Raw genomic sequence first — 24,163 nt, forward strand, 5'->3', positions numbered from 1 at the left:
TGCCTAAATGTTGGTACTCTTACACCCACATTGGAGTCACACTATGCTGAATGTATGCAACAGCAATTCCCTCAAATGGAAACTTTCTGGTCGCCTCTTATACATTTATTATTAACAGAGTGAGTTGTCATGTGGTTTTATCAATATCACTTAGTTCATTTCTTTAAGCACCTCTTCTCCACTCCATGCTTTACCTTCTTAAATGAAATATTATTCAAGTGAATAACAAGAATGCGAGCAGTACAGACTGGAATAACAGTTCATTTTTATCCATTAACAAAACTTTTATATGTGTGTTCTTCCATGCCCCCTTAGCGAGTACATTTTTGACTCTTAATTTGTTTTTATCTGTATGTTACAACGAAGCAATAATTCAGGAAATCTGACACCGATGTATGAACCTGTTCCCCAATGCTGGCTCTCTCAGAGAACTGAAGCACCCTTATCAGCACTAGCCCCAGAACAAAGGTTTTCACTAACTACTGTTTCACTAATACTTTCATCAGGGATAAACTAAATACAACGTCAACAGTTACTTGCATTATCCAACAAACAAAAAGTCAAGGAAACCAACACTGAACATGCTTTGAGTGGACCCATCAACCTTAACAAGCATATGAAGTCTGTGATGATCTTGAAATTACAAATCATGGATCACTGACAGTGCCACATCCCTTGTACATAAAACCATGAATAATGAACCTGGAGAGCTAGTGAGTGGAGAGCCCCACATAAGATGAAACAATGCAAAGAAAATATGTATATAACAAGACAGAATAAGCAAGAAGAAATAATTGTTTATAGGATGCAAAAACCACCATAAACAACGTATGCCACTAAGTTGGTATACGCAGCCTTTTGTTACATGCAAACATTTGAAGGTTGTCGGAAAAACTGTAAATCTGATCATTATATACTCAAAGATTTTAAGTCTAAACTACTCTCTCAACATACCATCTGCATCATGTGTCTAACAATTACTAAAATTTCTGTAGTAAGGTCCTGATTATGGCAGAATTACAACATTATCACTATGCCTCACTGATCACCCACTTGGGAGAAAAATCCTACTGTAGCTCAAATCTAACTCTATACACATAGCAACATGTTTCTTGAACCCAATGGTGGTTTTTTTTAGTGGAGGGGAAGAAAAAAGTGAAACTCTTGAGCTACAATGGTAAACTAAAATCTAAAATCCTTGTGTGGAGACATGATATGGCAGGGTTCAGGGTTCACAGTGTCTTTTACACTTTTCAAGGAACTTTAAATAAACTGTATAAAATGGGGGGAAATAATGTTTTAGTGGTAAAAGTTGCACAAAGGACCCCCTCTTGCATTTTCCCACTTTTATGTATGATGTATGTACATATTAGGCATCAAAATCTTTTTCAAGGACTTGTATATTATCTAATAAAAACCACTTGGTGTAACTGAAACTGGTAATTGTCTGGGAAGAAGAAATGTTTGACTTAATTTCATACTTCATAATTGATGTTTTTGGAAAGCGTGCAGCTGTCATTCATTATTTACATAATCGAACACTGCACCAGTTACATGTTTTTTGCTTACCATTACACTTTTCGATAATTTTTTCTCGTTGTCAAGCACAAATATTTACGTAAGTATTGTATGTGGTGCTTTGCATATTTGTTGTTCTGCATCTCTTGCCTGTGGTTGTCGTTTTCAGGTTATCAGTACTGTGCCTCCTAAATTATTTAGAAAACCAAACATACGCAAACTTTCTCACACTGTTTGTTTGTGAAACATGACAAAAAATGCATACGTAAATGTTACACTTGGCAATGAGAAAATTCTCGAAATAAGTCTTGCCAAGCATAAAAATATACCTAACTGGTGCTGTGTTAAAAGCAAAAACATCTGAGTACTGCAAAGTCAGTGAAGCTGTCCTCTAGCGCTACAAGTGGTAAAATGACAAAACACGATAAATATGGTTCGACAAAGATGTCATGGCGATCACAATAATCATGAAGCTATGCATGTGCAGTAGAGACAGTTATGAAATGGTTGTGTTTGGTCATTATATCTTTATTTGAACGAACTTAGTTACTCCCATCAGCCACCAAGCCGAGCAGAGCTTTGAAGCGGCATAAGAAATGGCATGAACTGTTCTAACTTTCATCCGGTTACTGGTTCAGTGTAAACAATGCTCGACGGCCAGCATCACGCCAAAGTCATTTTACGTAAGTTTTTTCTCTTCAAACATTTTTTTCATAAAGCATAAATCAAGGAAAAGTTATGAATAAGTTAACGCAAAATCAGGTGTTACTTAACATAGAAAATTTGACGGAAGTGCTTAAACAGCGAGGAAACGTAAATTCCAGGAACATAAAAGCAGATTATAGTCTAGATAACCCCCAGAATGTAATAATGGAACACCCAACCAGCTAAATTTGGCAGATGTGTGACCTAAAAGTCTTCCACTGGGACAGTAGGGACATCACTGGTGGTAGAACCACTGGAGGACCATAAAATTTTTAACTTATGTTGGACTTGAAAAGTTGCAGAAAATGTTTTCTAATGTACAACATAAAAAAAGCTTTGAAAAATCTGCTTTTCAGAATCACCATCACAATTTGCCAATTTACACACAGAATCTGCAGTAGCATGGAAACAGGGCAATAATACAGACGCATATGCAATTAAAGACAAATTTTCTATTGTGAAAACTTGAGTGAAGGAAGTATGTAAATAAAGCTCCTGTTTAAGAATCTTCATTTTGATCAAGCAATTAGTAAAATAACAAGAGTTTCTCTTCCCATCAAATTGTAAGCTGCTCTGCCAAAAATTCTGCTTTGTTGCAATAAATAAAACGCTCGTCAAGATTTACTGTTTCTCTCTCTAACACAGCATCACAGAAAAACAAATTTCAACATTGCTGTCATTCTGGAATTCTCCAAAAGAGCAAAGTTAGAAATAGTATCCTAAACTACTGACATTAATGTAAGTAACATGCATTACAGATAACAAAACACTTCTTATCCACCTAGCGCTCCGTAGTTTTGTGGCCATTTCCCACGCCCATAATCAAGCGAAGGGGAGAAAGCAGAGGTACTTCTGTCGAAGGAATCTCTGCGTCCAGAGCTGTTGGTTCCCAAACCAAGACCTGGAATTGCCACAATCACAAAACTGTACAACAAAACAGTTAACATATACTGACATACAAATGACATTTATTTAAGCAAGGATATGGAATGAGAGCTAAAAATTACAGAAGAGGCGGCCTTTATACATTCAGTGTATGAGCAAGTGAACAACATAACACTATTTAATCGTTATAATGTGTACTTATTACATGTATATAAAAAAACAATTACGAAAAATAAAAAAAATAATAAAAGGGGGGAGGGGGGAGTGTGGTTTCACAGGAAATCGAAAGTACTTCTTCAGGTATTTAAGGAAATGTATGTAAATAATCTGCTGGATGTGGATAAAATGTGGAAAGATAACAGTTTTATGAAAATTGCAGCATATGGTACTGAATAGCTTCCGCTGTCACTTAAAGGCAATAGAAACAACAATTATTTTAAAAAAAGCAATAAGTGGGTGGGGAGAATATACAGCAATGTTCGAAGGCCTTTCATGGCCACTGAGCATATGAAGACAATACTTAATTTAACCTTTGCCTGTATAGCATTTTCAATGGGGAGGGGGATAGGGTGCGAGAGCGAGTCTGTTTAACATAAGAATAAGCCTCATGTAAACATTACACTACGTATTCTACCACATTTGCTGGAACCTCATTGGATTTCATTTCACATGAAACTGAAGCCAAGCTATCTGAAGTACAGTCAAATAGGATCATGAGGATACGTTACGCGTACACAGGCTCAGTGGTGATACAGGGCAACAGCTTTACTGGCACTTTTTAACTTGTGAGTGATCCAACTAACCTGCTGTGATGTGAACAGTTGCAGTAAAGATGTAAAATGAGATGAGCAGAGAACAAAATAGCTTTGAATTTCATTTAATTTTTAAACAGAAGGAAATACTTTATGGCAAAACTCATGCAATACACTTCTGAGATTACTGAACGGAAAACATACCATGCTCTCAATCTTAGCTAACATAGTACTGTAATTAAAAACATGAGCGATGAAAATTTCTGACTTTAACAAGAGCAAATTTTCTGCAGGAGCTATGTGGGGCATAAAAGTGCACTGCTGATTTCCCGCGTAGTTAAATATTGAAGCCACTGAAGGTATTATAGTCAGTCGTCTAGTAATCTCTGGACCCCTTCTATATCAGACTCCAAGGAATACATTACAGTACTGCTTCACTGATAACAAGGCAATCGGCAAAAAACCCACGTGTGCTACAAAACAACGGGCATATTCAAATAAAGAGTATCTGATTTCTCTCAAAAAAGAGTGTAGTTGTTGGTTTTCTTAGCTTCAACGATCTTATAAAATAATGGTAACTAAGAATTTATATTTGCAATGAAAACCAAAATTTTGCATGCAATATGTAATTAGAAACTAGAAAATGTGCATTTGTCTTGAAAATGATAGTTAAGTATGTGTTAATTAACATATACTTGATGAAGTTCGTATTTAAATGATTTATGTATTCAAACTGAACAAAAAAATTAGACACAAGAATGAGATTTGAACTACTACTCCAGAATGCATACCATTTTCATTCTACAATGCTACCAATTATGCCCTGCACACAATTGGAATGTATCATTATATACTATCTAGTGTTTCTCGAAAAATGTCAACGCTGATTCTTCTCTGTGATCTTGTGAAAAAGATTAAGAATAACTTATTTCTTGCCATTAATGGTGTTCCATGTGAATGTTTCACTATGAAGCAGGAAGCAGTGTCATCCATTTTCACATTCATATTAACAGCGAGAAAATCAGAGCGCAAATGGCGTTTACAGAGTGTGTTGCTGTACAAGATTTTTGAAAGAAACATTATGTAGCTCAAGTATGATTAAAAAAACATTGATGACTGTTAATACATCAAAATGTCTTAAAGTTGCATTTACCATGACACAGTAATAAGATGTCTACTATGTAAGTTGGAGCTAGTCCCAAGAGCAGAACATCACTAATGTACGGGAGCTACAGCTGCTGACCAATCATTGCGTTTACATCAGATTTATTCTTAAAACGAAGTATAGCTTCAATGAGCAAACTGATCTCTTGGAGGCAAATGGGTATGGAATATGAATGATGCATGATGAAGATATTGTGGTCTTGAGTCTGAAGACTGATGGATGCAACACTCCACACTAGTACACCCCACCTCTTCACCTGTGCATAACTACCACGCAACCTACACCCTACTGTTTGTACTGTTTGACCTGTTTACGGTAGTTTTACTACCCCCCCCCCCCCCCCCACACACACACACAATTACTTCCACTACCAAATTCCTTGGTACCTCAGTATGTGTCATATCAACTGAGCCCTTGTTTTAACCAAACTTTACCATAAAATTCTTTTTTCCCCAATCTGATTCGGCACTTCCTCATTACTTATTCAATATACCCATCAAATCTTCAGCATTCTTCTAGAACCACATTTCAAATGCTTCTACTCTCATCTTTTCTGTGCTATCTGTCTTCCACATTTATCTTCTGCATAACATACAAATACCCCCAGAAAAGAATTCCTAACATTGAAATTAATGCTCGATGGAAAAAAAGGGGCCACTTATTGCTGTTACCAGTCAGCATTTATATCCCCTCTACCACCACCATCATCAGTTTATTTTGATGCTCAAATAACAAAACTCACCTACTACAGATGGTGTCTCCATTCCCTAGACTTACTATCAGCATGACCTCATTTAATTCAATTATATTCCATTAACCTTGTTTTACTTCTTCTGATGTTTATCTTATGCACTTTTTTCAAGACATTCCTATTCCATTCAACAACTCTTTAAAGTCCTTTGTCATCTCCGAGAGAATTACAGTGTCATCGACGAGTGTCAAAGTTTTCATTTCTTTTGCCCGAACATTAATTCCCTTTCCAAATTTCACCTTGGATTTCTTCAAAGCTTGCTCAATGTACAGGCTAAATAATATGGGGGTAAGCTATAACCTTCTCTATTTTCTCTTTCAACTACTTTTTTCATTTTCTTCGGCTCTTATAAATGCAGTCCAGTACCCTCAAAATATCTTTTAGTCCCATTAACATTGTCAAAAGCTTTCTCTAAATACACAAACGCTATGAACACAGGTACGCATGCATTTCTTCAATATTTCATATCAATATTTTCCAACAATGACTTAACATTTTGATAATATTCAAATCTTTCAATGACTACCTCCTTTAGCATAGGAATTATTACAGTATTTCCTGAAATCTGAGGATATTTCAGGTCTCTCGTATCCTGCACACCAGGTCAAATAATTTTGTCATCTCTGACTCAGTAACTATGAGAATACATCATTTAGGCCAGGGACCTTGTTTCCACTTATGTCTTTCGGTGCTCTGTCAAATTCTTCACAGTGCTGTATCTCCCATCTCATCTTCATTTACTTCCTCTTCTCCTTCTATAATACTGCCCTCAAGTTGGTTTCCATTATAGACCCTCTATATACTCCTTCCTCCTCTCAACTTTCCCTTCTTTGCTCAGTACTAGTTCACCATCTGAGGTCCTATTCTTCACATACCAGCTTCACAGTTCAATGAAGGTGTTTTTAACAATTTCACTGGTGTGGATGTATATACATGTCCTGTTGCACTGTTCACCAGGAGGTGTGGACATGTATACCAATGCCACTTGGTTTTTGTATAGTGCAAGTTACTTTCACATCACGGTGAATAAAACATGTTTTGTGTATTTATCATGTAACGTGTGTCTCACAGCTTGCTCTCAATTCTAAATATCTTATCTAAGTTTCATACATTGCAGAGTATGAGTTACAAATCAACCAAACGCAAAGTTTACAAATGCATTTTTACCACAGCAAAACCTTTCATATTTTATGAATGTCTCGCTTAATTTGACACAGTGCTGTATGTATGATGGATAATGAAAAGGAATGCAGTTCTTTATTGAGCAAAGATATCAGACTGTAAGATGTGCAAGAATCAATTTTTTTTTCACCTAATAGGTTTCCAAAAATCGGATGATTAGCATTTCATTGTCAGCCAGAATGCAGTCTCTCAGCACATGCACAAGCATTTGGTAAGCAGTACAGCCATAACAAACGCCATCCTCAGCATGGAATGCAGAGAGAATGCTTGCAGCAGTGAAAGGGTTAATTTTCCTACGGGTGGTAGCCATCTTGCCCCTAGTTATGCATGCTTCAACAGCCTTGCATTTTTCCTCTACCCATGCCGGCCTAGGCAGTTTGTATTTTCTGTCAACTTTTTTGACATTTATATTTGCTGCATTTTTATAGTTTCTCCTTTCATCACTTAAATTCAGTATCTCATGTGTTATTTAGAGATTTTTACTCAACCTTGTCTTTCTACATTTGTGGTACTCTACTGCTTTCCATATTTCATCTCTCAAAGCTAACCATTTACCTTCCATTGTATTCCTTCTCTGTTTTAATCCAATGTTGCCTAAAGCATCCCCTGAAACTTCCAATAAACTCTGCTACCTTCAGTTTATCTAGGTCCCATTCCCTTAATTTGCTACCTTTTTGAAGTTTCTTCAGTTTTAATCTACTGCTCATAACCAATAAATTATGGTCAGACTACAAATGTCCCTGGAAATACATTACAGTTTAACTCTGGTTACAAAACCTCTGTCCTAACATTATACAATCAATCTGAAACCTTCCCATGTCCTGAACTATTTCCACGCATACAATCTTCTAAGTTTCCATGGTTATTAACGTATGCTCTGTGCAAAATTCTATGAGGCAGCTTCCTCTTTCATTCCTTTCCCCCAGGCCATGTTCTCCTATTATTTTTCCTTCTCTTCCTTTTTCTACTACCAAATCCCAGGCACCCCATCACAATCATGAGGGCACACTGAAAAGTAATGCATCTGTTTTTTAAGAAAACTCTTCAAGCATTTTTAAATAAAACATACGTCTTTATTATTCGTGTCTACATATTTCTTTCTCAACATAATCATCCTGGCAATGCACACACTTCTCCCAACGAGAGAGCAGTTTGTTGATAGCATCACTGTAGAATGTTTGACTTTGTTGCCAGAGCCCCAAACTCACTTCTACTTGCATTGCTTCACCACCACAGCAAAATACATGAAGGCGTTTTTTAGATTTTGGAAACAGATGAAAATCAAGATGAAGCCAAGTCGGGACTGTATGGAAGATGATTGTTAACAATCAACAAAGGTCTCTGACTGTTGTACATGTCACAGTGCTCCAAGTGTGGATGAACTCTTCAAATTCAAAACTCATTTACAGCATGCTGTTTCTCATGCGCCGTTACACACTGCAATATTTCATGCTACAATTTGGAGCCCTCTAGTGGCAAAGAGCTGTAAATATGTACACATGAAGAATAAAGGTATTCCAGTAAAGCTTCGAGAGCTTTCACATAAAAAATTGAGAGGCATTACTTTTCAGCACATGCTCTTATATTTTTGTCTCCATTATAATCTCAGTAAATTCCTTTAACTCATCATACATTATTTTAATTTCTTCAGAACCTGAAAGCCTAGCTGGCATACAAATTTTTACTATTATGGGGGCTGTCTGCTTCATGCCTATCTTGGCTACAATTATGTACTCACTATGCTGTTTATAGCAGCTTACCCACTTTCCTTTTTTCCTTTTCATTATCAAGCCTACTCCTTCATTACCCTTGTTTGAATGAATATGATGATGAAACTGAAGGCTCATGAATACAATACGAGCTGACATATGAGGCTGGAGCAGAAGTTTAGAAACATTTGAAAGCAATTGTCAATGCCCTCCACCACCTCCAATTCTCAAACAGGAATTGTGGGAAATTTTCAGTTTTGAAAAATTAACTGCCTGAATATCACATAAATACCTTTCCTTCAATGTGTTATCAGATCTTGTACAGCAGAGAAGTGCACACATACCCACACATTTACTCTTGCAAATTCATGAATATGCCATCATTCCACACTTATTTGTTTTCTTTGCACTATGGTAGTATTCAAAGTAAGCCATTCAAGGTCTCAAGCTCTGATACCCTATTAAAAACATTCTCCGAAACTATCACAGTTGCTTTAAGACACATAAGCAGGATACAGATTATGCATAAAATATGAGCAACACAAAAATCATCTGTACATTTATTACACATATTCAGGAGGACGTTAGTTGTTAATGCAATTCTAAAGCAACTTTGTTAAAGAGTATAAGAATGTATTTACAGAAGTAGTTTTAGAGATGCCAAACATTTATACAATGGAAGCTACAGCACTAACACATCTCACAAAACCATGTGTGTGAATTACAGATACCAAAAACTTATACTGCAGCCGTTCTTTTTACACCAGAGGAATAAGAGAGCATGGGAAAACATTTTAAAACCAGCCCAATTTAACTTGTTTATCACCAAACAAGAATGATATAACAGGTTATGAAACGAGACACAGGCTCAAACAGAATAACTCAGTTTACAGTTACGACATTTTCACAAATTCAGCAGCTCTGCACATTTGCCCTAAAATTGATAGAATAGTGAAACAAAATAGGAGCATTATATCTTTCCTTGTTCTATGAAAAGAACAATGAATTTAGTCTAAACCTAAATCTCTACTGTCCAAAATAAATACACACACACACACACACACACACACACACACACACACACACACACACACACACACACACACACACACACACACACACACACACGTTAACATAAGCAAGTACCTGATCCTAAGGCAGCTGGTGAGCCTATGGTCCCAAGGCTGCAGCTGCTGTTGCTGTATCCCAACGAGTTGGCCAGTGATGCAAACCCACCACCTACACCTGACCCTGACTGCAGCCCTGTACAAGCAGCCAACCACCATGTTAGTTTGTACACACACTGATCTCTCTAAAATATCACTCCCTGTGATAGTAAAACCACTTACAAATTAAAGAGTTTCAACACAATAAAACTGCACTGAAATTCAACAACAGTTTCAAAGTCTCACGGTGGCCTCTTAACTGAAGCCACACAACTACTGAACAAGGCATACGTCAAAATCATATAATTCTTAGGTAATTTTGCACTATAAGTTTGCAAGTGTGAATTATGAGTTAGACATCTGATGTTCTTTTAATATGTATAAATTCACTTTAAGAATCAGCACCATTCAGTTAGTTGTGATTAATACTACACAGGTGTGGTAGTAACTCTGAAAGCATGTTTAGTACTATAGTGCATCACGTAAGTAACAAGTAGAAAACCACAAAGGTAATAAACCAATGAGGAATTAGGGAATTTTAGGAGCTCTTATGAAATACCAATCAAAAACACACACAATATCCTGAAATACATTAAAAGTACAATGTATTTTCCAACAAAGTTACAGACCACTTTGAGCGCTTGTTTCAAAAAATTAACTGGTATTAATTGGTTAAATGAAACTAAATTGTGGGTTACAAATGACAACATACTACTGTGCAAAACCAAAATATGTTTTTATTTAACATCACGGGAGTGTGTTGACAACTAATTGAATTACATAAGAAATTGTATTGTAAAATTCTAAACGACGACTTCAGAACATCAAAATCAGTGTTTCCAAGGAAAAAACTTATTCCTTCCAGCAAGAACTACTTGTCACGAAATAAAGAAAAAATAGGAAGAATTAACAACGAAATTTCTAGGTGAAGAACAAGTTCATCAAAGAGCTTGAAATTACAGAAACTTTGTAGTAACTCATTTACCAGGTGTAGAAGTATGGAAACTGGAATTTCCCTATAGATGGTGCTAGCTGTCAGTATAGGGCCCGTGAGATCGTGCCTGCAGTGCCACCTGCTTCCTGTAATGGCTGACGATGAATGTCAACACACAATAAACCAAGTTCCACACATCAGTATCTGTTTCAAATGCGTAAACATGTCTAGTTTGTGCCTAGGACCTATGATTTGTGCACTGTATTGTTTTCCTGTTATCATTTGAAGAAAACTGCTGCAGAATCACATCAAATGCTTGTTGATGCTTTCAGCGAACACGCTCTCGGTTCAATTTTGACGTAAGAAACGACAAGCACAGGAAACCACTGAAATAGTTCGAAGGTCACGAATTGCACGCCTTATTGGATGAAGATTATACTCAAACCCAACTCACAGAACAATTTAATTTGATGCCGAAAGCTATGGGAAACCAATCAAAAACACATACAATATCCACACATAAATTAAAAGTACAATGTATTTTCCAACAAAGTTACAGACTACTTTGAACACTTATTTCAAAAAATTAACCAAATGACAACATACAACTGTGCAAAACCAAAAAACACACACAGAGCGAGGAGGTGGAGGTGGGTGGTGGTGGTGTGCGTCCATAAGCTCTGATTAGGTATCAATGTGGAAGAAAACAAGAAATCCAAGCACTTGCATTACATTAAAACATAGAAAAACTAAAACAGGACTCAAATGGCTCCGAGCACTATGGGACTTAACATCTGAAGTCATCAGAACATCACACACATCCATGCCCAAGGCAGGATTCGAACCCACGGCCGTAGCAGCAGCGCGGTTTCAGACTGAAGCGCCTAGAACCACTCTGCCACCACGGCCAGCCTGAAACAGGACTTCGACATTTACTATGTGAAATTAAAGTTCAGTGTTTTAACCACTGTTGATTTAGTATGAAACACAGATATTGTGAATACAGTAGTGGCCCCAATGACCAGTGAAGATTTGTCTGGAGAAGTCCCAACAAACAGTGATGAGATACCAGCCCAACCGTCCCCCCCCCCCCCCCCCCTCTCCACGACAACTAGTGAGAAAAATTGGTTCCGCATGAACTGAATGAAACACTGCAAGCAAATTTGAAGACCACTTATGAAATGTTGCTCACCAGATACAAAAGAGTTGTTTCTCGATTGAATAGTGACAGATGATGAAAAATGGATATATTTTGAAAATCCTAAGCATCGTAAATCAAGGGTGAATCGAGGTAAACCATCGCCAGCCACAGCAAGACCAAATCAATTAGGAAAGAAGACAATGCTCTATGTTTGGAGGGATCAGAATGGTGTCATCTATTATAAGTTGCTAAAACCTGGTGACCCCGTTAACATTGACCACTACCAATGGCAAATGATCAATTTAAATTGAGCATATGTGAAAAATGGTCAGAACATGATAACGCTCCATCATACACAGCAAAAGGAGTCATGGAAATGATCGAGGCACGCTCACTTGGGAAATACTGGGGCATGCGGCTTACTCTCCAGACTTTGCTCCGTCCGATTATTACCTATTTGTATATTTGTAACACTGGGACACGCACTCACTGAACAATGCTTCAGTTCATATGAAAATGTACGAAAATGGCTCGCCGACTGCTTTGCTTCAAAAGAAGAATTTTTTTTTCTTTATTTTTGGGTGGGGGGGGGGGGGGGGGGGGGGGGGGGGGGGGCGAGCATTCATAGTTTGCTGGAGAGGTTCATAGTTTGCTGGAGAGGTAGGAGAAATATATAAATAGCAATGGAGATTATTTTGAATAAAACATTTTTATCAGTTTCAAATGATTTATAGTTATTGCAACCAAATACCGGTTTCATACTTCTACACCTGGTATTTCAGTAGTAGATAATTAACATTTCCTCAGTGGACAGCCTAGGGTCTTCAAAGAACAGCATTTCAAAACAAGTTTTTAATTTCATCTACATCTCGCATACCCCCAAGAGATGTTTCGAACATTATCCTGTCCACCGAAAGTTAGCTAAGTTTTCACATCTTTGGGATGTAATCTAACTGACTGGAGTAGACTGTTCAGTGATGAGTCCCACTTCAAACTGAGCCCCGATGACTAGTGAAGATATGTCCCAGACAGTGGTGGGATACCACCCTGACTGTCACACACCACACAGCTCGACAACCAGGCCATTTCTTTTCATAAGAGGACTTCTTTGGTTGTCACAGATTGTACCCTTACGACACAGTGGTACCTCGATGATATTCTACAACTGGTTTTGTCACACTTTATGGTAAGGCATCCTGGGCTTACATTTCAGAAAGATAATGCCCACCCGTACACTGCGAGAGTTTCTACTGACTGTCTACGTGTTTGCCAAATCCTACTTCATCCAGCAAGGTCGTCATATCTCTCACCAATTGAAAATGTTTGGAGCATTATGGGTAGGGCCCTCCAACCACCTTGGAATTTTAATGGTCTAATGTGCCAAAAGGACAGAATTTGGCATGATATCAATCAGGAGAACATCCAATAGCTCTCTCAATCAATGCTAAGCTGAATAACTGCTTGCGTAAGAGCCATATGTGGACCAGTGCATTACTGATTTGCTTAATTCATGAAGCTCTTTCCATTGAATAAATCATCATTTTTTTCTGAAATTGTAATCATTTCTTTGTCTGTGCATGTACATCACATCTACTGATTTCTGCCCCTTTAGAAGATTGTTAAATGTGAATTCTGAGGTAGGTAGATATAGTGAAGTGAAATACAAAATGAGAAATGAAGAGGTACTAAAACTGGGTTGAGTGACTAAAGGAATATATTCAGTAAGGACAATAAAGTAAAAGAAAATTAATTTGTCAGGACATCTGGTGATGACTGGCTGGATAATAAATGTTGCACTAGAAGGAATTAAACTGATTAAAGGCGGAAGGTTAATGAAGATGTAAGTGCACAACTGACATTAGTTCATATATAAAAGACACGGTTAGCCTAAACAATTCATTGTGTTTCAAAGCAATGCTTACTGATGAGTATACAATGTACAAAGATGGGTGATGCATGGACAGACAAATACACTCACCCAGTTTAAAAAACCAGCCTCTTGGCTCGCATTTACGCTAAATGGCAGGCCTGTGGCAGCACTTTACAAGATGGAGCCAATGCAGGAGTACAGTTTTAGTTTGTCATAATATGAACAGTGTTCGCCGGTATGAGAGTTCAGTGTGTATTTGTATGCAAATACAGGAAAGCTGCATCTGGTCATCAGAACATTTTGCACTGGTCTTAGCAGATCAGGGGTACTGGCGGTCAGTATAAAGGGAAAAGCACAGGGCAACTGTGAGTCTCAAGAGGAAATTGGGGAATGCGTGAAAAAGATCTCTGTGCACAGCCCACAGAAATCAACCACTTGTGCAAGCCATGAACTGGGTGTGAATGAATGCAGAGTCTCGCGGCGATAACATTGAATAACTGCTTGGCTGAAAGCTGTGTAGTTTTAAGCAATTGATGCAACTGGAAACCCGAGAACATTTTATTCAATGAACTGGGCATTCTGCACAAAATAGTGTGGGATGTTTCCCACACGACTCCAGACGACTACGGCCACCAACTTTTGTACCTGAATGCAGCATGCTATGGAAGATGGTGACTTTGCAGAAACACTGATTTTCAGCGAGGAGGCAGCTTTCCATCCATAGGGAAACGTGAATCATGACATAGTGAGAGTGCAGGGTACTGAACTGCCACATGTTTGTGAGGAGCTGGAAAGGCATTCATCAAAAGTGAATTTCTTCTGCACCACATCCAAGACAAACGTGTAGGACATCTTTTGCTTCACCGAGCAGACGGTGACAAATTTCATGTACTTGGACATGTTGCAGTTGTGGTTGTTGACACGACTGATTGCTCACTGCTCACTCTTTGACTTTCATCCTTCAACAGGATGAGGCTTGGTCACACTGGAGCACAACTGTCTGTACCTTTCTCAAAAGGGAACTGCCATATTGCTGGTGGGGCACGATGGTTTGAGTTATGTTCCCCTGTTGTCATGCCCCTCCAGGTCACCAGATAAAGCATTGTGTGATTTCTTCCCGTCGGATTATGTAAAGGGCAAAGTTTATGTGGCACCAATGCCAACAACTCTGCAAGAACCGCAGGAACACATCACTGTTGCTCTTATGGACATAGATTGAAACATACAGGGATGAACTGGATTACCACCTGATGTGTGCCAAGTACCAGGAGTACACACATTGAACATTTGTAAAATGTATTTGAAACTTTGAGTGTGCCTGTCTTTTTATGTACCACCCATCTTTGTATGACATATATTTAAATAAATAATGTTTTAAAATCCTATGAATCATTAAGGCTAAGCCTGTACAACATAATTAAAAGGATGAGAAAAAAGAATGGTGAACGCTGAGCTTGCTGTGTATATCTATCGTAGAGCTGTTGTTGTTGGGCTTTGTAATATATTAAAACACTTTGGATGAAATTAAACAGGTTCACTTCCAACTGCTGAAGAAATGTGAGCTTGGACTTCACAGGCAGATGCTACAGAAGAGAAGCAAGTATCTCCTTCCTCCATTTTCATTTGCACCTTAATGCACTGATTGCGCTTACACTTGACCAGTCTGTACTGACCTCCAATAGTAGTTCCATTTGATGCAGATGAGTTGTAGAGAGAAGGCTGCTGATTGCTGTTGTAGATTGAGGCTGAGGGTGGTGTTGCAATCTGCTGAGGTTGACTGCCCAGTAACCTCATATTACTTCCTGAAATATGGCATGAGTGTATATAGTATATACCAAATGCAGAACAAATAGAGCCATCTACTGGAAGAAACTGATTATTGTGGAATACCATCCACCATGGTGCCAAAACTATTTTATACAAATACAATCTATTTTAAACAAGAACACTTACAAGATGCACTACAGCTGCTGATCTTCCTCCACAAATTGATAAAGAATACAACCATACTTTTTTCCCAGGACCTTTCAAAAATGTTTGAAGATGTTCCTTACTGAAGAGTAAAAACTGCTAATGATCAGTTTACTTAATAACAGTTGGATAAGTCTGTCTATCTTTTTATACATTACCACTGGATGGAGCTCCTGAGATGTGACATAACTGTTTTAGAATATGCCATTTCTTACAGCTAAAACAATTGCAGCCCAGCACCTGCCCAAGTAGTTAGTTTAGATTGAACATTTGATGCAGTGGTGTGATACCAACGGAAATTTCATTTTAAAGTTTTCCTAGGATTACGCTTTATGATTTACCTAATGTCACAACTCAATACCTATACCTCAAATAACTTTGATTAGCTTCTGAGAGCCAATCACACAAAGGAATTTTTTTTTTAAATTTGTTTGCAGACTTTTGTCATTTTTGCGCTTCTGTAAGTGAAATAGATTGTTGTTCCAAGAAACACTGCTGCATTGCACAAATGATTGAAGAGGATCACATGATTTCTTGTGGGTGACACGTTCTTTGTCATGACAGTATAGTCAACCAATGACCTCAGCAGTTTGGTCCCTTAGGAATTCACACACAGTATAAGCAATTTTGCAAGAAAATTTAGATACAAAAAATTTGTGTTCCTAGTGGATTTTTCACTATTTGGCCAAAGCTTAAACCTGACTATTGTTATCTTGGGTATTAGTAACCACTTGAGTTGTAATTAGTCTTTTATTATGGGATAAAAAGGTCTTGAGCTTCTCCGCTCTGGTGTTTTAGTCAACGTTCATCTGAAGATGTGGTTTTTAGTGCCATAAAACTTGTAGTGATCCAATAACAAAGGACTAATAAAGGACTAATACCCAAGAGGACTATTCATAGCTGTGATTGCCTAAGACATGGTAAAAAAATTCAACTTGGTAAATGCAAAATCCTTATACAACATCTTCACAAGAAAAGAAACTTCGACACATTCATATAAAGCAGACACAATGTAGCAATAAAATCTGGGTGCGTCAACAAAAAGCTAAAGCAAAGAGAGACTTTCTTCAGTTACATTGGCTGTTTTGTAACCACTGCTTTAGAGCAGAACTACACAGCAAACATGCTCTATGAGCAAATGGTGAGAGCTGGACTGCGAGAAGCAAGTACTGCACCACCTCCATCATCCCAAAGAATAGGGGAGGAAGCTGATAGGTACTTGTGTACATGAGAAAATTGATCCGTATGTAAATGCTTGGAGAAATTCAGACTGTCTTTATATTCTCTGTCATATCACAGATAAATTTCTTTGAGCTTCAAATCTGTGTGAACAGGGTACCAGACGCCTTATCGTTTTCCCATTTGTTGCCTTACAAATCCAGAGTTTGTTTTTCCCCATGACTGGTGCTCCACCAGTAGGCACAGAAACTAATAATAATAATAATAATAATAATAATAATAATAGACAAATCTACATTTTCTTCAACAAAGCTACAAATGTCACATCCAGCTTTATGTCTGCAATATCTACACTTTCATAGAGGGAAGGGGAGGAGGGGGGAGGACACAGCATGAAACCTTATGGTCTCCTTCTTTGTGACAATGCCCTCTCTTACATGACAGGTCAAAGATGTAAAGGCAATTGGTCGATTATACTGTCATGACAAAGAACGCGTCACCCCAAGGAAGTGTGATAGACCATTACTGTTTACATTGTAAGTAAATGATGTAGTAGGAAACATCCAAAGTTCTTTAAGATTGTTTGCAGACAATACGGTTGCCTATAAGAAAGATGCAACACCAAAAGATAATATCGATTTGCGGAATGACCAACAGAGGATTAATAAATGGTGCAGTCTCCAGCAGTTGACCCCGAACATAAATAAACGGAACATATTGTGCAAACATAGGAAAAGAAAACCACTACTGTACAATTAACAAACTGCTGGGAACCTTATCTATAGTAAAATATCTAGGAGTAATTATCTACAGCAACCTTAAATGGAATGACCACATAAAGCTGATAGTATGAAAAGCTGATGCCAAACAGATTTACAGGAAGAATCTTAATGAAAAGTAATCCATTCACGTAGGAAGTGGCATATGAGGCACTTGTTTCACAGATTCCCGCGTACTGTCCATCTATCAGGGATCCTTACCAGGTACAACTGGTACAACAGAGAGGGAAGATCCAAAGAGTGGCACTTTTCAAAAAGGGATTGTTTACTTCACGCGAGACTGTTACAGAGATGCTCAACAAATTCCTTTGGCAGATGTTATAAGAGTGGCGCAATGCATCGTGGAGAAGTATGGTACTGAAGTTTTGAGCGAGCACTTTCTGTGAAGAATTGGACAACATGTTAATTTTTCTACATACATCTTTCAAAATGACCAACACAAGAAAATTCAAGAAATTAGAGCTAATACAGAGACTTACCAACAATCATTCTTCTCAAATGCCAGTAGTGAGTGGAACAGGGAAATGAGGGAAGGTAGACAATCAGTTAGTGGTACCATGAGTACCCTCCACTACACACTGTTAGGTGGCTTGCAGAGTATGATGTAGATGTGCACGTGGATGATTATTTGGTGAAGAAATACATCATTAATGTCTCGTTGCTCATGACTTATCAGAAATTCTTGGTTACACTTCTTAATAAATGTCGTTCAGAAATGCCAACACTAAAACTAACATTTACCTTATGTACTGTAACATGATTGTACTATGCCACATGAAAGTTATTATTATTATTATTATTATTATTATTATTATTATTATTATTATTATTCTTCATTTTGAGAAATCCTGCACTTAATTTTTCTTATTTGTAATAGCTTGCCAAATCTTAACATTATTTATTACATGCCACACTTGCACTTCCTATGCTGAATATCTTTAAGTGAATTAGTGTATCAAAACACACTGCTTCTCCAAGTATGAAGACAACAGTCTTATTGTTAGTTCAATCATATTCAAAATGTTTTCCTACGGCAGAGTGTGGGCAGTTGTCTTCGAAGCTGGAACCTCTGCCTTTTGTGGGCAAGTGCTCTACCGACTGCACTATCCACACGACATAAGACTTGCCCTCGCAGCTTTCTGCCAATGCTTCCATCTCCTACCTTCTAAACTACACAGAAGTACTCTTGCATACCTTGCGGGACCAACCTCTCAGAAGAAAAAAAGCTGGGTGGGTTGTGAGTTGTGTATGGATACCTCATCCAGCAAGATCGATGGGCTGTGTCCATGTCTGGCGCACAATTTCACCTTCCAGGAAGTTCCATAATCAAAGCATACTTGTACTGCTAGAACTTGCAGATGACTGCAGATATATTTTGCAGTTATTACACTTAGTACAGGGTGTTCGAAAAAGAATATACATATTTCGAATGCATATATTTATTAAACTTTAAGACATACGAATATGAAACTTTACACACACATTTACGAACCTCGCAAGTTCAGATTACTGACATTCAATATGTCCTCCATCAGTGACATGATACATCAATACAAATTCCTCCAATACTCGGGCAAGCATGTCCATCGTCACTGATGATGTGACAGTATGGATCCGGTTCTTCAACTCTTCAAGGTCCTGAGAGAATGGTGGTACATAAACGTTGTCTTTAACAATACCCCACAGGAAGAAGTCAAAGGGTATCAAATCCAGTGACCATGGAGCCCAGCTGAGACATGCTACATCAACAGGTCTTTGATGACCAATCCAACAGTTCAGTAGAGTTTCATTTAGATATTCGCGCACTCGACGACTCCAGTGAGGTGGTGCCCCGCCTTGATGAAAAATAAAGTTGTCTTTGTGCAACCTTCGAAACAACCAGTTTTGTTACGTAGCGAGATACTGTTGACCATTAACCATGTTTCCATCAAAGAAGAATGGCCCGTAAACACATGATCAGGATATCACAAAAAAAAAAAAAAAAAAAAAAAATTGACTCTGGGCAAATCTCGTACATGTTCAATGGCTGCATGTGAGTTCTGTAGGCCCCAAATTTGAACACTGTGTTTGTTTAACTGACCACTAACATGGAAAGTTGCATCATCACTGAACACAATGCATTGTGCGAAAGTGTTATCATTGTCAATAGCATCAAGAATCTTGTTACAAAATGCTACACGTTTGCATATGTCATCAGGATGCAGAGCTTGTAACAGCTTTAACTTTTATGGTTTCATAACGAACTGGCGTCTCAAAACACGCAAAATTATTGTTGTAGGCATTTTTAACTCCCAACTGGTGACGAGTTGATTTTGAAGGACTACGTTGGAAAGCAGTTTCAATTCGTGCAACATTTTCTTCAGGAACAAGAGGGTGGACAGGACTGTTTCCTATACATACACATCCTGTAACTAGAAACTGTCGATATCATCTGTGAATGTTCCACCCATTCAGAGGGTCAATTTGGTACCTCAACCTGAAATGTCTTTTCACTGTAACCACAGAAATGCACTTCACAAACTCAAGAACACACAATGATTTCTTCTGCAGAGTAGCCATTTTAAACATATGATGGTTACCAAGCAAAACAGAGCACAACTGACATCTAGCAGCTAAAGATATAAACTAGACTACGTACTCATTTCTCCAATAGCCAAGCTGAGGCGCAGCGATCGATAGTTTGGACAAAATGATATTTTGTAATACATATATATTTTTGAAACACCCTGTACTTCATATGATGTATACCTAATTTAGTTTCTACTGCATGTGTCACAAACAGCACTGTATAAATGTTTCAATCTAAAAGGCTGGGGTACTTACCAGGGGTGCCTGTGTTTACTATAACAGGTGCAGGTGAGACTAGCCGCATTGGAGTGGCACTTCCAATACCTCGTACATTGCCCATAACTATAGATCCTTGATCGTAGTAGGCAGGTATTACTTGATACTGTCCTTGCACCTGCTTGTTAAGAAAGATTATTAAAAGATAACAATAAAAATTACACAGAATAATTCAATGAACTTAACATATATACCACTATTTTCATTGTTATACCTTGCAATTTCAGGGTTATTGGGTGACTAGTAATTTTAGTACTGGTATTAATACTCAGCTAGAGCTGCAATCCTAATAATCTAAATGCACCCCACATTGCAGCAGTTTTATAAAATCGATACATGTTGACCAAATTAATGGCTACAACATACAAAATGTCAGAGTCAAAAAAAGGGTAGAAGAAGAAAGAATGAATGAAGGAGATTTTGAACAAAACAATAATGATAAATTCAGCACATATTAGTTCTGACCTTTTCCTGGACTGCCTCTCGCCAAGCAGTGAATAAGAAATTTACATTTTCCTCTTTTGCACCACCTATCTTTTCTTCAGTCTTCCTCATTTTCTAACCTTGTCCCCCCCTAGCTTCAACTCTCTCCCTCTCCCTCTCCCTCTCCCTCACTCCTAACACTCCTTCTGTCTACCTTTTTCTCCTCGTCTCATCTTACTCCCTCTCAGTATCTGTCAAATCTCTTCCTACCACCTTTCTCTGCTCAACTATGCCCATCCAAACTTTCAGCACCTGCAATGCATGCCAATACTACCCACACACATGTGGGAGTAAGTTCTTTTGTTTCTTTCTGACACTACAGCATTAAAATTTGTAACTAGGAGATTAATAAACATGTCTTCATGAAAGTCAGAACCTACAAATTTTGGGGGCTCTACCTGAAATAAACTGAACAACTGACATTACAGTTTTGCCTGTGATGTAGCAATGTGCAATGGTGTTGATTTTCAATCTATGGTAAGGATTCACATTTTTACTACGATTGGTAGTAGCAGAGTATTGCGAGTAAAACACGACTAAAGGAGAAATAGCCGGAGTGGGATGTGGTGTGTGTGTGTAAATTTCTACACACATTACTTTTCATAACAGTTCAAGATGACAGAAGAAAGTCAAAATACTTCAGAGAATTTACTTGTTTTACTTTTTAATCAATAGCAACTTAACTTTATGCTAAGAAGTCATTTACTAAAGCACCATTTTCAGAAGCGGAGTTAGAGGGAATATGCAAAATAGTATGTCTAGCTAGTAGGATGAAAACAGAAATGACTACCAATATTTGTAGTAATTTATTCAACACTGACAAACTTGGGGTGAAAAATGATAACACAGAATATGAAGAGGAAGGTCATGGTATCGATGATTAAGAGGAGCATGCAATCCAAATGGATAGCGGGACAATTTAGGAATGGGCGACAAAGCAAAAAACTATTCTCACCGTGTTCACAAGATATATGTAAATTTTCTGTCATTTCTAGAGTGTTTTGCAGGAGGAATTTGATGTGAAAACAAAGATCCGCCAACTGTTTATTCACCATAGGACTACATCGGAACAGTCTCTCCAAGAATATTTTCTCTGAATGGAGGAAATTGCCAGCCATGCTGATATTGATAACAACTCGCTATTTAAGTACGTAACTGACAGGACAGAAGACAACTCGGGCACACTTCTACTTCATAGTGCTGGAAGTGTAAAAGAGGAAAGAGCCCAAGGAAAAAATGAGGCATTACAAAGGATCTGTGAAGTCATTGCCAAAAAGAAATAATAAAAGTTACAGCAATGAAAATTTAAACTCCAGTAATAAATATGCTAAAGACTCTAAGTAACAGAAATACTGAAAGTGCAGCTGTGGATCCAAACAGAAAGTGTTTCAATTGTGGCGCCCGTGATCATAGGTCAAGCGCAAAGGCAAGCGACACTTCCGCTGAAACAATTTTGGCCATATCTCAACTGAATGCACGAAGAAGAAGAATAACTGAAAAGTGACAATGAATGCAAACACTGTTAACAGAGTATTAACGACTGTAAATTTTAAAATGTACAAATAAGTAACCGATAACTGACTGAGGCAGTCAACTTTATTTATTACAACAGGATGTTTATGAAATTATCGATCCTCGAAGTTTGCAAACGCTTTGACGGGATTTGGGAAAACTTTGGTTCTCCACAGGGTGTAGTACAGTTACTGTTGAGATTTATGATTTGAAAATTGAAACAAATTTATGTGTTTCTAGACACATTATGAATTTAGAAATGGTAGTTGGAAACTATCTTCTACATCAAATTGGAAAATCAATAAACAAGGGTACAGTTACTTTTGGGACTCCAGAAAGGGTGTACCCATATAGCAGACAAACCAGGATTGGATACTGAAAGCCCTGTTAGTGATGAAACAAAGGAACATTTAGGAAGATTTAGTGACTCTACACCCCAACAAAGACAAAGTCCACTGATTTCAGAATGGAGACTGTTGTGAGAGAACAAATGAGAAAGATATTGTTGGCAGTCAAGTCTAGATGTGGTTTGATCGGGGAATAATAGCACAAAGTTCATCTGAATATGCTGGCCATGTAGCAGTTGTAAGAAAGAAAAATGGAGATTATCGCATCTGTATATACTACAGAAAATTAAACAAGATCACAGTGAAAGTTTGTTACCCACTGCCCACCATAGAAGATCTTTCAGATAAACTACAAGATGCATTTGTGTTTTCCAAACTATACCCCAAGAATGTCTCTTCCCCCCCCCCCCCCCCCTCCCACTTGATGTTGAACAGGAAAGTCTTAAATATATCTCATATCTGACACATTCAAGGCAGTTTCAATTCAGAAAAGTTCCATTTGGATTAAAAATTCACCTGTTGTGTTCCAACATTTTGTAAACACTGTTTTTTGGGCACTGGCTCAAGAGAACATAATATTTATTAATATGGACGATATTACAATACGAACAGAGTAATGAGGCACTTCAACAAATTGCTTTAGAGTTAAATCATGCAGCAGAATATTACTTGGAAATTAATTTGCAAAATTGCAGTTTCTGAGGGGAACTGATGAGTTTCTTGGCTGTGTTACACAGTGTGGACAAATCTAACCTCCTTCGCAAAAGACAATAGCTGCTCAAAACTTTATGCAACCTTAATCTATTGCAGCAATAGACATAAAAGGATACTTTAAAAAGTATATCAGTTTAATAAGTCACGGCTGCAAAATACTAACGCGTATTCTTTACAGATGAATGGAGAAACTGGTAGAAGCCGACCACGGGGAAGATCAGTTTGGATTCCGTAGAAATGTTGGAACAGTGAGGCAATACTGACCCTACAACTTATCTTAGAAGCTAGATTAAGGAAAGGCAAACCTACGTTTCTAGCATTTGTAGACAATGTTGACTGGAACACGCTCTTTCAAATTCTGAACGTGGCAGGGGTAAAATACAGGGAGCGAAAGACTATTTACAATTTGTACAGAAACCAGATGGCAGTTATTAGAGTCAAAGGACATGAAAGGGAAGCAGTGGTTGGGAAGGGAGTGAGACAGGGTAGTAGCTTATCACCGATGTTATACTGTCTGTATAAGTGAAGGAAACAAAAGAAGAATTTGGAGTAGGTA

At 37.9% G+C, this 24,163-nt stretch overlaps 1 protein-coding gene across 15 annotated transcripts in view; it reads right to left on the reverse strand.

The window, feature by feature from the left end:
* The window catches only part of LOC126335395 (pumilio homolog 2-like), a 550,606-nt gene that overhangs the window by 31,256 nt on the left and 495,187 nt on the right, over positions 1 to 24,163 (reverse strand). For 4 of the 15 annotated variants that reach the window (XM_049998621.1, XM_049998619.1, XM_049998629.1 and 1 more), the window contains 4 exons: positions 20,531 to 20,672; positions 15,452 to 15,580; positions 9,814 to 9,930; positions 3,005 to 3,124 (listed from right to left, as the gene is read on the reverse strand). In XM_049998621.1, the coding sequence (XP_049854578.1) occupies positions 3,005 to 3,124; positions 9,814 to 9,930; positions 15,452 to 15,580; positions 20,531 to 20,672 (508 nt within the window). The remainder of the gene's footprint in view (positions 1 to 3,004; positions 3,125 to 9,813; positions 9,931 to 15,451; positions 15,581 to 20,530; positions 20,673 to 24,163) is intronic. The other 11 variants (XM_049998620.1, XM_049998628.1, XM_049998625.1 and 8 more) reach the window with 6 other exon arrangements.

Source organism: Schistocerca gregaria, chromosome 2 (genome assembly GCF_023897955.1).
Source record: "Schistocerca gregaria isolate iqSchGreg1 chromosome 2, iqSchGreg1.2, whole genome shotgun sequence".
Lineage (NCBI taxonomy): Eukaryota > Metazoa > Arthropoda > Insecta > Orthoptera > Acrididae > Schistocerca > Schistocerca gregaria.